The 12,417-nt window shown below is 46.9% G+C and overlaps 2 protein-coding genes across 5 annotated transcripts in view; both read left to right on the top strand.

Moving 5' to 3' along the window:
* Nucleotides 1–103: 103 nt before the first annotated feature.
* LEPROTL1 (leptin receptor overlapping transcript like 1) lies at nt 104–6,015 on the top strand. Of its 2 annotated transcripts, XR_015699912.1 has the most exons (5): nt 104–268; nt 585–660; nt 1,977–2,163; nt 3,207–3,536; nt 5,755–6,015. XR_015699912.1 is itself a non-coding variant. In XM_087737249.1 (4 exons), exons 1-4 carry the CDS (start codon nt 253–255, stop codon nt 3,321–3,323), a joined length of 396 nt encoding a protein of 131 aa, XP_087593375.1. In that variant the 5' UTR covers nt 104–252; the 3' UTR covers nt 3,324–5,688. The 2 variants fall into 2 exon arrangements, 1 of the variants encoding a protein (XP_087593375.1); XM_087737249.1 differs by lacking the exon at nt 5,755–6,015 and having other exon boundaries at nt 3,207–5,688.
* Nucleotides 5,803–12,417, top strand: part of SRP72 (signal recognition particle 72) — a 17,484-nt gene continuing 10,869 nt past the window's right edge. The window contains exons 1-6 of one of the 3 annotated variants that reach the window (XM_087737236.1): nt 5,803–5,932; nt 6,455–6,578; nt 7,665–7,785; nt 9,611–9,734; nt 10,541–10,684; nt 11,473–11,584. In XM_087737236.1, coding sequence (XP_087593362.1) covers nt 6,455–6,578; nt 7,665–7,785; nt 9,611–9,734; nt 10,541–10,684; nt 11,473–11,584 — 625 coding nt within the window. In that variant the 5' untranslated portion in view covers nt 5,803–5,932. Of the gene's footprint in view, nt 5,933–6,245; nt 6,579–7,664; nt 7,786–9,610; nt 9,735–10,540; nt 10,685–11,472; nt 11,585–12,417 lie in introns of those variants that run through there. The other 2 variants (XM_087737235.1, XM_087737237.1) reach the window with 2 other exon arrangements.

Genomic DNA, 12,417 nt, shown 5'->3' with positions numbered 1-12,417 from the left:
GGCGGCGAGGGCGCGCCGCGCCGCGGGCGGGCCCCTTGCTTCGAGCGGCGGCGCGGCAGCTTCGCGCGCGGCGGGGAGGGGGCGGAGTCGGCGCCGTGGGCCCTTCGCGCGGGCACCACGTCGCGCGCGTCACGCGGGCGGGGCGCGCCCGGCGCCTGCGCCCTCCCCTCCCGGAAGCGGCTGCGGGCCGCGCCAGTTCCGCTTCCCGGCGCTCGCCCCTCCGCCTGTGCGGCTCGCGGGACGGGCGGCGCCATGGCCGGCATCAAAGGTGCGCGAGCGGCGGGGGGGCGGGTGCGGAGCGGTTGCCCTGGCAACGGCGGCGGGGCGCTGCCCCCGGTGGGCCGCCCAGAGCCCCCGCGGCGGCCGGGGCGGGCAGGGCAGGGCGGCCCGGTGGTTCCCGCCGGCTGTGGCGGGGGGGTGGGGCGGCGAAGGGACCGGGCGGGGGCGGGGGGGGGGGGCTTCCCGAGGGGCTGCCCGCCCCGGCACCCCGCGGGCCGCAGGGGAGGGCGGCGGGGCGCGGGTCGCGCCTGTCGGAAGGCCCGTGAAGGCCTCTCACCTGCCGTCGGCCTGTGCTCTCGTTGCAGCCCTGATCAGCCTGTCCTTCGGGGGAGCGGTCGGACTCATGTTCCTGATGCTCGGCTGTGCCCTTCCCCAGTACAAGTAACGTGCAGCCTCCTCCCTGCCCGCATGCCTGCACCCCCGGGGCAGCTCGGCTTTCAGGCCTGCGGGCGGATCAGTCCGCTGCGTCTAGGAGGGGGTTTGGGTGGGGTGGTTTTGGCTTCAGAAGACTGGGGCGGAAAAAAAGACCACCCAGGAGTTAATTCCCCGTAAAACTAAAGGCAGCAAAAGTTGAATTACCAGGCCTGGCCGCAGACTGTTGGAGAACGCGCTGTCTTAGCAGTCTCCGGCGTTGTCCCTCTGTGGCTGATAAGCAGACGGCAAGCAGGTATTATCAGGGAAGTCTTTGCATTTTCCCTGGCTCCTTGGCGGTAGCTGGGCTGTGGGTGGCTCTCAGGTGGCCCCTCGGCCGCGCACCGCACCTGGTAATGCAGCGTCCGCAGTAGCTGCAGCTGCTGCCTGTACTTTCGCTCTACGGATTCCTCTCTCTCAGTTTCCAGGAGATACGAAGCAGTAGACCAAAAGTTCAGAAAGTTAGGCCTAGGGCTTTCACCCTTTGCAACTGAATGCTGACTTCACAGAAAATCTTTCGACTTACTTAATGTTAAATAAATAGCAAAAATCCTGTCGATAGTCCTGTTGGTGGCTGTGAATTGCAGTTCTCTACCTATATGACTAGCTTTCTTGTGCCAGCTTTCTTTTGTTATGAAACCAGGGCTGGTGACACAAACCCTTAGGGAGGAGAGCATCGTGCAGTCACCCTTCAAACTGCAGTAAAGTTTTAGTGAAACAACGCGCAGCTGCATCACTGTGTCTGAGAAATCTAGTCCAGCGAGCTGCAAGTGATAAAAGAAAATGTTGCCAAATACGATGGTGCAGTTTTTGTTGGTTTTTGTTGGTTGCGTACAGATTTAAAAAAAAAAATATGTCTCGGTGCCCCATGGCGGCTGAGTATTGGCTGAGAACCATGCTCTGTTCTATATATGTGCACTGAAAGCTTACAGGCAAAATGACGTGAGGGCTCTGCAAAGGTATCTCTGCAATTCTTAAGTAGAGCTGACAGGTTAAACTTAAGAGTTAAGCTCATCTCGTGAGGTGGCGTTAGATTTAGGCTTGCTTAGCGAAATCTTGCTTTATGAATATCCTGTTAGTGAGCTCTCTGCTGCTGAAGCCGCTCACAAACATGGTCCGTTGGACTAATGTCAGCCTGTTCCAAAGCGAAGGATTTGCTTTCTCTGGGCTTGTGTCTGTCTTTCCCGAATGTGGATGCCGGATGGGGAAAATGCCTTGCATTGATTTTAGGAAGAACAGGAAGTACATCAGGTTAACTTTAACTTTTCTTCTCCTTTCTTTTTCAGCCAGTACTGGCCACTGTTTGTTCTGTTTTTTTACATCCTTTCTCCTCTCCCGTACTGCATAGCAAGAAGATTAGTAGATGACACAGATGCTACAAGTAATGCCTGCAAGGAGCTAGCAATATTTCTTACAACAGGCATTGTTGTCTCAGCATTTGGGCTACCGATAGTGTTTGCGAGAGCAGAACTGGTTAGTAATATTTCAATCTATGATTTTTTTTTTTCCCCTAGAAAACTTTCTTCTTTATGTTTTTTTTACTGAAGGTAAAGCTCTCATGCACTTATAAGTATGTACTTAAGATGCTTGCAGTGGAAACAGAATAAGAGTTCTTTTGGCAAGAAAAACTAATACTAGAAACGGAAGCATGGGAGAATGTCGTGATTGCCAATTGCTTCACGTGGTCATGGAATAAACCCTAACAGCCCATATGCAATGCAGAGAAAACGAGATAGAAAAGAGTGTGAAAACTCAACAGGCAAGTAACCGAATATAAAAGTGTATGGAATACTCTGAAGACAATTTGTGGAATAGTTGGGCTGAAGAAGCATGAATAAACAATGCACTCACTGTCAATGATATGTGGTGTTATTTTTTAAACTTGTGAGTTGTCGTTACATCTTTCCCAGTATATGGCTTTTCACTAAAATCCTTTAAAAGGTGACCTTGTTTGTGTGAATTTCAGAGAGCACTACTAAGTCAAAAAACATGCAGTGTGCTTTCATAAAATCTCTTTAGGCAAGAACAGCTCAGACAGTCAGTTTGAATGCCTCACACCCTTTGAGCAATCCACTTACTCTCCTTGGAAAACATTCACCTCCTTTTTTGTAATGGGGATATCTGCTGGCATTTTGAAGACCTGCATCCTCAAATGTCTGTTCAAAACAGTCTCGTAGCACGGCTAGCCAGTATAGCTGGGCTGCAGATGCGTTTGATGCTGTTGCCTAGCCTTAATTTACGATTTTTGGATGTTACAACAAAACAGCTGTGCCCGCTAGCCAGCGCTTTGTAGACAGCTAGAAGAAACTTGTAGTGCCCCTTGGCTAACTGTGAATGGGTCGAGTCGTTTTGGGTAAACCCAGCCTTCTTGGCCTAACCACAAATAATGAGATACCGCCTTCGTGCATCACGGGCCTGTTGCTGAGCTTTGTCTGGAGCGTGATGTTAAGACGTTACCTTTTGTCTTGTCAGTGTTCGGTTCAAAACGTGTCTAACTAAATTCCCCTTGTTCACAGATTTACTGGGGCGCGTGTGCACTTGTGCTAACAGGGAATACAGTCATCTTTGCCACGATCCTAGGATTTTTCTTGGTGTTTGGCAGCAATGACGACTTCAGCTGGCAGCAGTGGTGAAAGGAAGATAAGAGAACTATCACAGGCATCTTGTCATGCAGTGGCCATCCATACAAATGAGAGAATGGGCAATAAAGAGAAGTAGTGTAGCAAGCCTCTTGAGTATTCTAGATGCTCCTTTTCACCTTGTTCGTTCTGAGTGTACTACTGTTGCTGACAGGGTTTCTACATTTTTATGAAGTGGAGAGATGATTGATTTCATTTTTACCTACGGTATGTTTTTAGGTGCTCTCTTGGTTTAAAATTGTCATCCTTCTGTCTGGTGTTTATGTGAAGCTTTAAATCTGGAACAAGAACATTTAAACATGGTTTCAAAGATTTAAAGTTGGGTTTTTTTGTTTTGTTTTGTTTTGTTTTTTAAGTTAAGCATTAATACTGTGTTCAAAAATAACTTTTTTTATATAGCGATTAAATTATATACAAGCTGAATGGAGGTAAGAGATTGTGCACCACCATTGTCAATTACCAGGTCAATAGATTGTTGCTATATTTTAGCAGAGGCAAGGCGGGGCGGGGAGTACCAGTTGCAGATCTTTCTTCTGCCCATACCTCAAACTGGGTGATGAATGTTGATAGCCTTCATTTCAGGAGAAGGCTGAGGAGCAGGTAGAGTTATTTGGGAGAAGTCCTAAATTTTAACACCGCTAGCACTTTTACCTGCTTTGTTATCAATTCTTGTGTGGATGTGACATTCAAATACTCTGTAAATGTATTGATGCTATGACATACAAAACTAAAGTGTATTGTAGGGGAGGGGAAAATGATGTTTAAATTCCATTTTTTTAAAAAATAATCTTTTGAACTCTTTCTAATTAGAAGTATTCTATGGTTTTGAACTTTTATGTCAGCTTTTTACCACAAAGATGGTAAAATGATCATTTATGGAACTACTGGTCTGTGTTAATTTGAAGCATATACAAAGCTATTTCCTCCTTCCCCTTTTTAATTTATTTTATACATAGTATATATATATATAAATAATAAAACAGCTTTTCAAATGTCAATTAAAACTTTGTGTTAAACTTGCCTAGGAATGATTTTTTTTTTCCTCCTTCCCCTTTACACAATGCAGTTGAGGCATGACTTCTCTGGAAGTCACTGGCTGAACTGATTTCACTGACTGTTTTTAAGTTCTTATGCACTATCGGTTAATAAGATTTAATGTTATGTCTGTAATTGTAGCTTGTGTTCTGTAAGATTGCACATGTAGCTTCAAATATTTAAGACAAGTTTTCTGCATACCTCTCAATTGTCTGGATTTTTTCACTTAAAGAAATCTGCCATTAGACATTCCATCACGAGATAGTTGATAAGTGCCAGTTAACCAGGTTTGATTGTACCACATGCGGTGATAAACTTGACCAAACATACTTCTAAACTATATTTTTGTTCAATCCTTTAAAAAAAAGTCTAGGAAACTTACTGTGGATAATTAAAACCTGATGATTGCTTAGGTTTAGCTTAACAGCGGAGCAGCACGAAAAGGCACAGTGTTGCAGGTCTTAGCTGTAGCGTTTGTGCGCAGATGTAAGCAAAGTATAAAGCTTGAATATTTGAAGTCTGATAGTAGTGGTAGTTACCTACGTGATACGCTCAAGGAATTTACGCCAGCAGGTAGGGGCAGCAGGGGTGTAGCTACCTACACGCGCTGCTTTGTTAATGTCGTCCTGTGTATAAAATAAGGGCTCGATTTCACGCGTGCTGGTAGAGGAGCAAATGGGTGTCAGGACCCTAGCGAGGAAGCCGGTCTGTAGCAGACGGTCTTTCAGCCGTAAGTGCTTCACCGGACTGCCTGCGATGGTGACGTTCGGAGGTGCCCAAGGGCTGTAGAACCACTCCCTTCATCACCGTTTTCAGTGAGACTTCTGCGTGCCTGCCCCCAGGGCGGCGGATGCTTCGGAAAATCTTCCAAACCAGTGGCTCAGTGTGCAGTCCTTTGCAGTCCTCGTGAAGGAGGAACGGTTAGGACTTGTGCAAATCTTCTCAATCTGTTACAGACTCCTTTTTTGTGGTCAGAAGCTGTGTTTTCTTTTTCATTCGTGTGCTGCTAAGTCTGCTTCTCAATGTGATGCTACTCTCTGGATCGCTGGGCCGTAGAGCTGACCGCGTATGTATTGGCGGTGCATTTTTTGTATGTTAATTGCATTGCAGCATTACCTTCTTTTGCACGAGTACGTGCAGTATTGCTCTGATTTATGAGCTGGACACTTGAGAGGTATGATCCTTCCATATGATATGCATTGAGGTAGCGTTACCGTCCTTCTAGAGGGAAAAACTTTGAACGATAGAAATTTTAAATAGCAATTTTGAGTTCTGTATGTTTAATCAAAAATACTCTAATAAAAAGAGTATTTTGTTTAAAGTATTAATCGTTTTTGGTTTGTTTTTTTTTTTTTTTCTCTTTACTGTGGCTGTCATGCCTGGTGAATAGGTGTCACCAGAGGACTCGATAGTCCTTCAGGGTGAGCGTTGGCGCCGTTTACCGTGGGCGGCTCTGTGGAGAGGCTCGACCGTCCAGCGCTGCAGGAGCTGCACCGAGCTGGCTTCGCTGGTCCTGCCTCACCCCTGCAGCTTATCTCCAGCCTGTGTTTCAAGCCCAAGCGTTAATCGTACGTTGGCACGATGATGCAAAGCGACAGCCAGCTTCACCCTCGGACAAATTTGTAATTTTTATTAAAAAAAAACAGCCTTTCATGACGTTTCTGAAATTTGAAAGCTGATGACTGATGGCAGTCTTTCAGCAGAAGAAAGTAATGAGAATTGGGGGGGGGGGGGGGAATCCTTTTTTGGGGGGGGGCAATCGCCCCGTTCCCCCTCCCCACACACTCACTTGGGTCGTATCTGTTGATTTTTTTTTTTTTTTTTAATTCTGAGAGGGGAAAAAAGTTGTTTAAAATATTAACAAAACCCCCGGTTCTTCAGTTACAACACTGGAAGAGAAGTGGAGCCCAGGAATTTGGCGATAACCGAGGCGCGCCCGGGCAAGGCGGGAGGGGCGGCGGGGGGCGGGGCCCCGCCCGGCCCCTCGCGACGTGGCGGCCGGCGCGCGCGGCCCTTCCGCTACCGGGGCAGCCGCCGGCCCCGCCTCCTCCCCCCCCCCTCCCCGACGTGTTTCTCCTCCCGGTTCCAAGATGGCGGCGGCGGCGGCGGCGGCAGCGGCGGGAGGCGCGGGGGCGGCGGCGGCGCTGTGGAGCGAGGTGAACCGCTGCGGCCAGAACGGCGACTTCGCCCGCGCGCTCAAGTCCGTTAACAAGAGTGAGTGAGTGAGGGCCGCCATGTCGGGGCGGGCTTGGCCTTGTGCTCGGCTGCAGCCGCGGTGGGAGGGGAGCGGAGCGGAGCGGGGCGGGGGGGGGGGGGGGGCGGTTTCCGTCGTGCCGGGCTGCGGGAGCAGGGCTGCGGGCACGGGGCGGCCGGCGGCGCTCCGGCGCGTTTCTGGAGGCTTTACTGTGCCTGGGGAGAGGCACAAGCGGATGGGGGAGGCGAGCGGGGCAGCCGCCTAGGCCCCGCTCTGCGCCGGGACCGCCGGCTGCCGCATCCCGCAGCCCTCGCTGCGGGCCGGGCCTGCAGGGGCACCGCGGCTTTCCTTCAGTTCGGATGGTGGGAGGAAGGAGCGCTTTTCCCCCCGGGAACTGGAGGAGCGGTGTTGTGCATAGGGACCAGCTGACTTGGGAGCGAGAACTTGCTCGGGAGTGAGAGTCCACGTTCAGATGTGTTGTTTTGATAGTTTGGCATCCAAAATGGGATCGCAGCATAAGGCACCTTACGGCTAAAAGCTCTCTCTTTGCTGTTTGTAGGGAGTAGGGACTCGGGACTCGTCTCCTGTCCCGGCCAATCTGAGAGTTGGGGTCACGTGAAAAAATCAAATACCAAAACCTATTTCTCTCTCCTAGTTCTCCCTTGCTGCCTTCCACTGGCAGAAAGTATTAGCGTATAAAGTGAGAACCTGTCTAGAGCCATACCGTTCTTCTATACCAGGTGTTTTTCTTCCTGTATACATTTCACGTGGCACTCGGGTTTTGGCACTGTGTTCTGTGCCTGGAAGTGAAATGTCAACGGAAGGTTTGTCCAGGTGTGTGCAGCTCCTTCGGTGCAGCTCTGTTGCAGGCACGTTAGCACAGCAGTCACTTTGGGCAGGTTCAGTATTCAGACTGGATTTTTTTTTTTTATCCTGACAGGATTTGTTTCGTGAACTGAGCCAAAGCAAGCTATGCCAGGACCCTTTTAAATTGATGTGACTGCTCTCTATGATGGGTTTTTGTGACTGTAACAACATGGCTCTCACAGAGCCTTCGTGTCTGATAGTGAGTTAGATCGTTGTGTTGAAACTGGTTTCTTCTCCAGTACTGCAGATCAACAAAGACGATGTGACTGCACTTCAGTGTAAAGTAGTGTGTCTTATCCAGAACGGGAACTTCAAGGAAGCCCTCAGCGTAATCAACACCCACACTAAAGTGTTAACCAGGTAAGTTGTGTCTCGCTGTACTCTACAAAATACAAAACCGCAAGTCCCTGAGAAGGTGCTGCAGCTTCAGTGGAGGGGACTAATAGCCAGCAAAATAAAGAGCAGGAGGTGCTTAGAGCCATTGGGATTGGGCTTCTCAGTGAAAGGCTGATTTGTTCTGGGTGTGAGAAGTGGTCTGGATGAGTTTGAGACAGTTCAACATCTTGCTGTTACTGTTGAAGGGATTGTCCCTAGTCTAGTTTTCAGCCACCTTCATGAGCTGATTCCGCTTGTTGATGCGGTTGAGCACCGTAGCTGGTACAGGGGAAGAGGACAAGTCTCATGGGGAGTGAAGAGAGGAGGGAGAAGCCCTTGCCAGTGGCAGCGAGCTGTTAGCTTTGATTGGCTGCCTCATCGTACTGTTACTTGGGGTTCTTTTCTTTGCCAGCCCGAAGGTACTGCTTCATCTTTTGGGGTGGCGCAAGCCCTTTGTGCACGTTCTCAAAATCAGGACCTTGGACACAACTTGTGTTTGAGAACAAGTCAAACTTCCCATTTGTGTCATTAAGCAGACTCTAGTTTTCTTCCTTATAAAGATGTTCTTTGTGCAATGACTAGGGTGAAAATTGCTACCCGAGAACTGCCTGGCAGCAAAATTTTTGTATTTCAGATACTGCTCTTGTTAAGGAACTTCCCAGAAAAGTGTGTTGTAGTATCAGTGCAATGAAACATACCCTCATTCATGTTCACATCTGAACAAAACATAATTGCCTTATTCACAAATTCCTTTTTTTCCTGGGATGGAGGGGGTTTAGTTTAATTTTTTTAGCTTGTTTTTTTTAGTATGGTGAGGAGGAGGAGTAATTTCTCTAAATTCAACTGGCTTCAGAGTTCTCCGTATAATTTCTTTAGCTTGGCTCTACTGTGTGTCTGTCTCTGTATCCTGCAGAGCAGGGAAAGTGGTGGTTCTTGCTCTGCCTTAAAGTTGTCCTGTCGTGCACTGAGGCTAGCCCATTGCTTTGCTTTAATTCTTAATGCCATTCATTTGTTTTCAGACTCCCCTAATACTCAGCTAGACTGAGATAATTTTAAATAGACAGAGAAATAGCTGGTGACAAGTGGCACCAGTGATGAACTAAGGGAATTGCTGATTAATTTTCCTTTGGCTTAAGTGGTAACTCAGGGGTAGGTGGAACGTAGCATTCAAGGCTCTGCTTGTTTGATAATGCTTCCCTGCTGGTGTGAGCTTGCTTTGAAGCCAATTTTATGTTAATATCAGCAAACCCTTTTGCTGTGGTTCTGCTGTGCTGATATTTCAAAATAGGTTAATATTACCATTGGTTTAGTGTCAGAGGGACTGTGTTTTATACCGTTTCCTTTCTCTCTTTGTGTGAGTCAATTGTCTTTGAAAGTTTGCAGTAACAATCTTTTGCTGTAATGATATGCCTTCTCCTTATGAAGGAGTCACATAATGAAGTTTGGTATTGTTTTACCTTTAAGCAATTGATTTGCATAATCAGTAGGAGACGGGGCGGGGGATGGGGAGTGGGGAGGGCATTTGAAATGCCATGTGTCTGGAAACACTAGAAAAAAGGAACCTCTTCTTTTAGGTGAAGTTTTGATATTCCTTTTCTGTTGAACACAAAGTAGGTTTAAGATATTTTCAGTGCTCAACAGATACATAATTCAGTAGTCTGGGATCATGTGCTCACCTCTGGTGTTGGCTTTTTTGGAATGTAGCAGTCTGTGACTAATTAGGGCTGCTTAAACAAGTGTGTTCAGGTGGGTGAAAGCTGTTGAGTGAAGACTACAGTGCCTGCTCTCAGCCTTTGTCTTGTCCTTGCAGTGATGTTATCGCCTTTGAGAAGGCCTACTGTGAATACAGGTTGAATCGTATTGAAAATGCTCTCAAGACCATTCAGAGTGCCAGTCAGCAGACAGACAAACTGAAGGAGCTTTATGGACAAGTGGTAATTACAAGCTTTTCTTCCTGGTGGGAGTTTCATATGCTGGATGCCTTGTCCCTCCTCTAATGTGGGGCAAGTATTGGGACAGAATTTCCTTCCCTGTCGTGAAGGTAAGGAGAGGTACAGCTCCCAACTACTCCAGCTTCTGCGGTGCTTCAGTCACCTGTCGCTGGAGGCAGAGTTGTCATCTTATTGCCACTGAACAAAAGCAATACATTCGTGACTCCCCCTCCCTTCCTGGGCCTGGCCTCATAATAGCCGTCTGGCTGAGGGAATGGAGGGTGAAAGAGAGCTGATGAGATTTATTTGTGGTGGAGCCATCTACTTGTGTTAGATACCTCTCCAGGAATGGTTTGTGGGACCTGACATCTCAGGCATTAGAAGCGAAGCAGAAAAGTTGCATTTCTTCTCTGATTTCTCCCTGGTTGATCAGAACAGTTCTGTGAAGAACTGGCTGTCTTCTCTCAGCTGCATGAAAGACCATTCATTTTATCTCACATAGAGAGGTGACCTAATCTGGAAAAAGGCTGTTTGAGGACAAAAATGTGTAAACTGCTGCTTTTAAAGAAGCTGCTCTAGGAGTAAGAACTGTGCCGTTTGTGTCCAGGTATCTGATGTCATTGCTTGAGTCCTTGCAAATGTAATCTATAGAGTTTGTCCTTAAAGGTAGACGGAAATGTTAGTAATGTTCAGCTTAAAACATGTGATGCTTTGCTGCTGCCAGTCCGTGGGGAGGGAGGAAGGGGGCTGTAGTTACTAGCGTACACGGGGAAATACTATTCTGAAGGCTAATCCCTTCCCCTTGTCAGTTGTACAGGTTGGAGCGTTATGACGATTGTCTGGCTGCATACAGGGATCTCATCCGCAACTCCCAGGATGAGTATGAGGAAGAGAGAAAAACCAACCTCTCTGCTGTTGTGGCAGCACAAAGCACATGGGAGAAGGTGATGCCAGTAAGTAAGTGTGTGCGTGTATGTGTGTAAGAGCAAGAGACAAGGGATAAAGGATATGGAGTCTTAGATATTTAACAGGGTAGAAATGTGTTCCTGTCTCTTAATGACTTCTGAGTCTATTGAAGATCACCTAGTGGCTTTCCCTGTATAGAGGAATAAATGCTGTTATTGTTCTGAGGGCTGAAGAGTTATACTTCATCTTTGATCTCTAGGAGACTCGTATTAGTAGATGTCCCAGCAGAGCAGGAAGTACATCTTTCTGAGCATGCACTGGGCAGAACACCTGTGGTAACTAGCACTTTCCTCTGTCTCGTTACCCTCTTGCCCAGGGTAAAACTAACTGCCTGGATCACCCAGCCATGCTTGGGAATATTTTTGTTAGTGAGCAGTGCAGGTGGTAATGTTCTAATTTTTTCAGAAATCTTTGTCCTTGGAGGTGTGCACAGCATGCTCAGCTTTCTGTTCAGTGCTGTGGATCCACTTTCTAGTTCTCTATAGAGTAGTGGTTCTTACCTGCCTTCTTTCAGCAGCCTAAGTAGTCCCCAAGTTCAGGCTGGAGTTTTGTTGCTGCCTTGGCAATTGCCTCTGACTTTGTTGTGCAGTTTGAGGGAAGATCCTTTGCACTGTGCCGTATTTGCCAGGTGTGTGCCCTTTTAAAACTGCCTCTAAACTCATTTTGCAAGGAATAGTTTGAAGGTACATGAAAACTATAGTTTGTGTCCGTTGCCTGTCAAATCTGTATAGATTGATTGGTGTTTATGCAGTGTTCCATTTTCTTTTCATGCTAGGAGGATTTGGGCCTTCGAGAAGCTACCTACGAGCTGTGTTATAACAGTGCATGTGCATTGATTGGGCAAGGAAAGTTGAATGAAGCAATGAAAAAACTACAGAAAGCAGAAGGTAAGAACACGATGAGGTGAGAGGGAAGTTTTGTGTGATAGTAGTAGTTACTTGCTCTCTATAGACATGCTTAATCAGAGAGAAAGAGGTTTTGAAAACTTAGAAACTGACCAACAGTAGGATTTGTTGTCAGTTTCCAGATGGTTCCTGACAGAACTGGTGCTTTTGTAGAAGCATTCCTCTGCAGCTCTTTTCCAGAGCCAGGTGGCACGTACCATCTCCTGGCTCTCTTACAGCCCCCCTGATTGGTGTTCAATGCCTTTGAGCAGTTTTTTGAAGTCGGAAGTAGACGTGAGTGTAATCTCATAAGTATGAGGTGTTTCATCTATTCTGACTCCTGGTTTTGTTAGTATATGTATATATATATATAAATGTATACTACAAAAAATAAAAATACGTCATGGTCTGATTTAGGTATGAAATTAGTATAAGCCAATAAATGAGTTGATTTTTTTGCGAAGAGGATTTTTTGCATAGGGTGGAAGAGGGGGATTTTGTGTGTGTTTAAAAAAAAAAAAAAGGCTGGGTGGGGAGAATTAGGAAGAATTAGTTTCTTTCTGATCTAATTGCTCTTGCAGATAAATAGGTCAGTTCTGTCCCAATTTTGATGACAGAATAGCAGCTCTCCCATACAACTGATTTATTGAGCATGTGTAACTTGAACGTATGTACTGTGATAGTAGTCCTTTGGAGAGCAAAACAAGTGATGTCCTGGTGAGGTATATGAGAAAGTTAAGAAGTGACTAGTATCTGTACTGAAAATTGATGGAATTGTTGCCCCATAAAGGGTGGTATAATCTGAATATTGCAGGCTTGCAGCACTTAAAATAACT

This window comes from Nipponia nippon, unplaced genomic scaffold (genome assembly GCF_047370975.1).
Source record: "Nipponia nippon isolate SJK-2023a ecotype South Korea unplaced genomic scaffold, ASM4737097v1 scaffold_6, whole genome shotgun sequence".
Classification (NCBI taxonomy): domain Eukaryota; kingdom Metazoa; phylum Chordata; class Aves; order Pelecaniformes; family Threskiornithidae; genus Nipponia; species Nipponia nippon.
Note: the sequence above shows the minus strand (reverse complement) of the source record. Positions and strands in the feature narration are given on the sequence as shown.

Excerpts from the sequence above, each read along its gene's own strand:
- LEPROTL1 (XM_087737249.1), top strand. Across the intron at positions 661-1,976 it reads TGTGCCCTTCCCCAGTACAA|CCAGTACTGGCCACTGTTTG; the intron begins GTAACGTGCAGC and ends TTTCTTTTTCAG. Across the intron at positions 2,164-3,206 it reads TGTTTGCGAGAGCAGAACTG|ATTTACTGGGGCGCGTGTGC; the intron begins GTTAGTAATATT and ends CCTTGTTCACAG.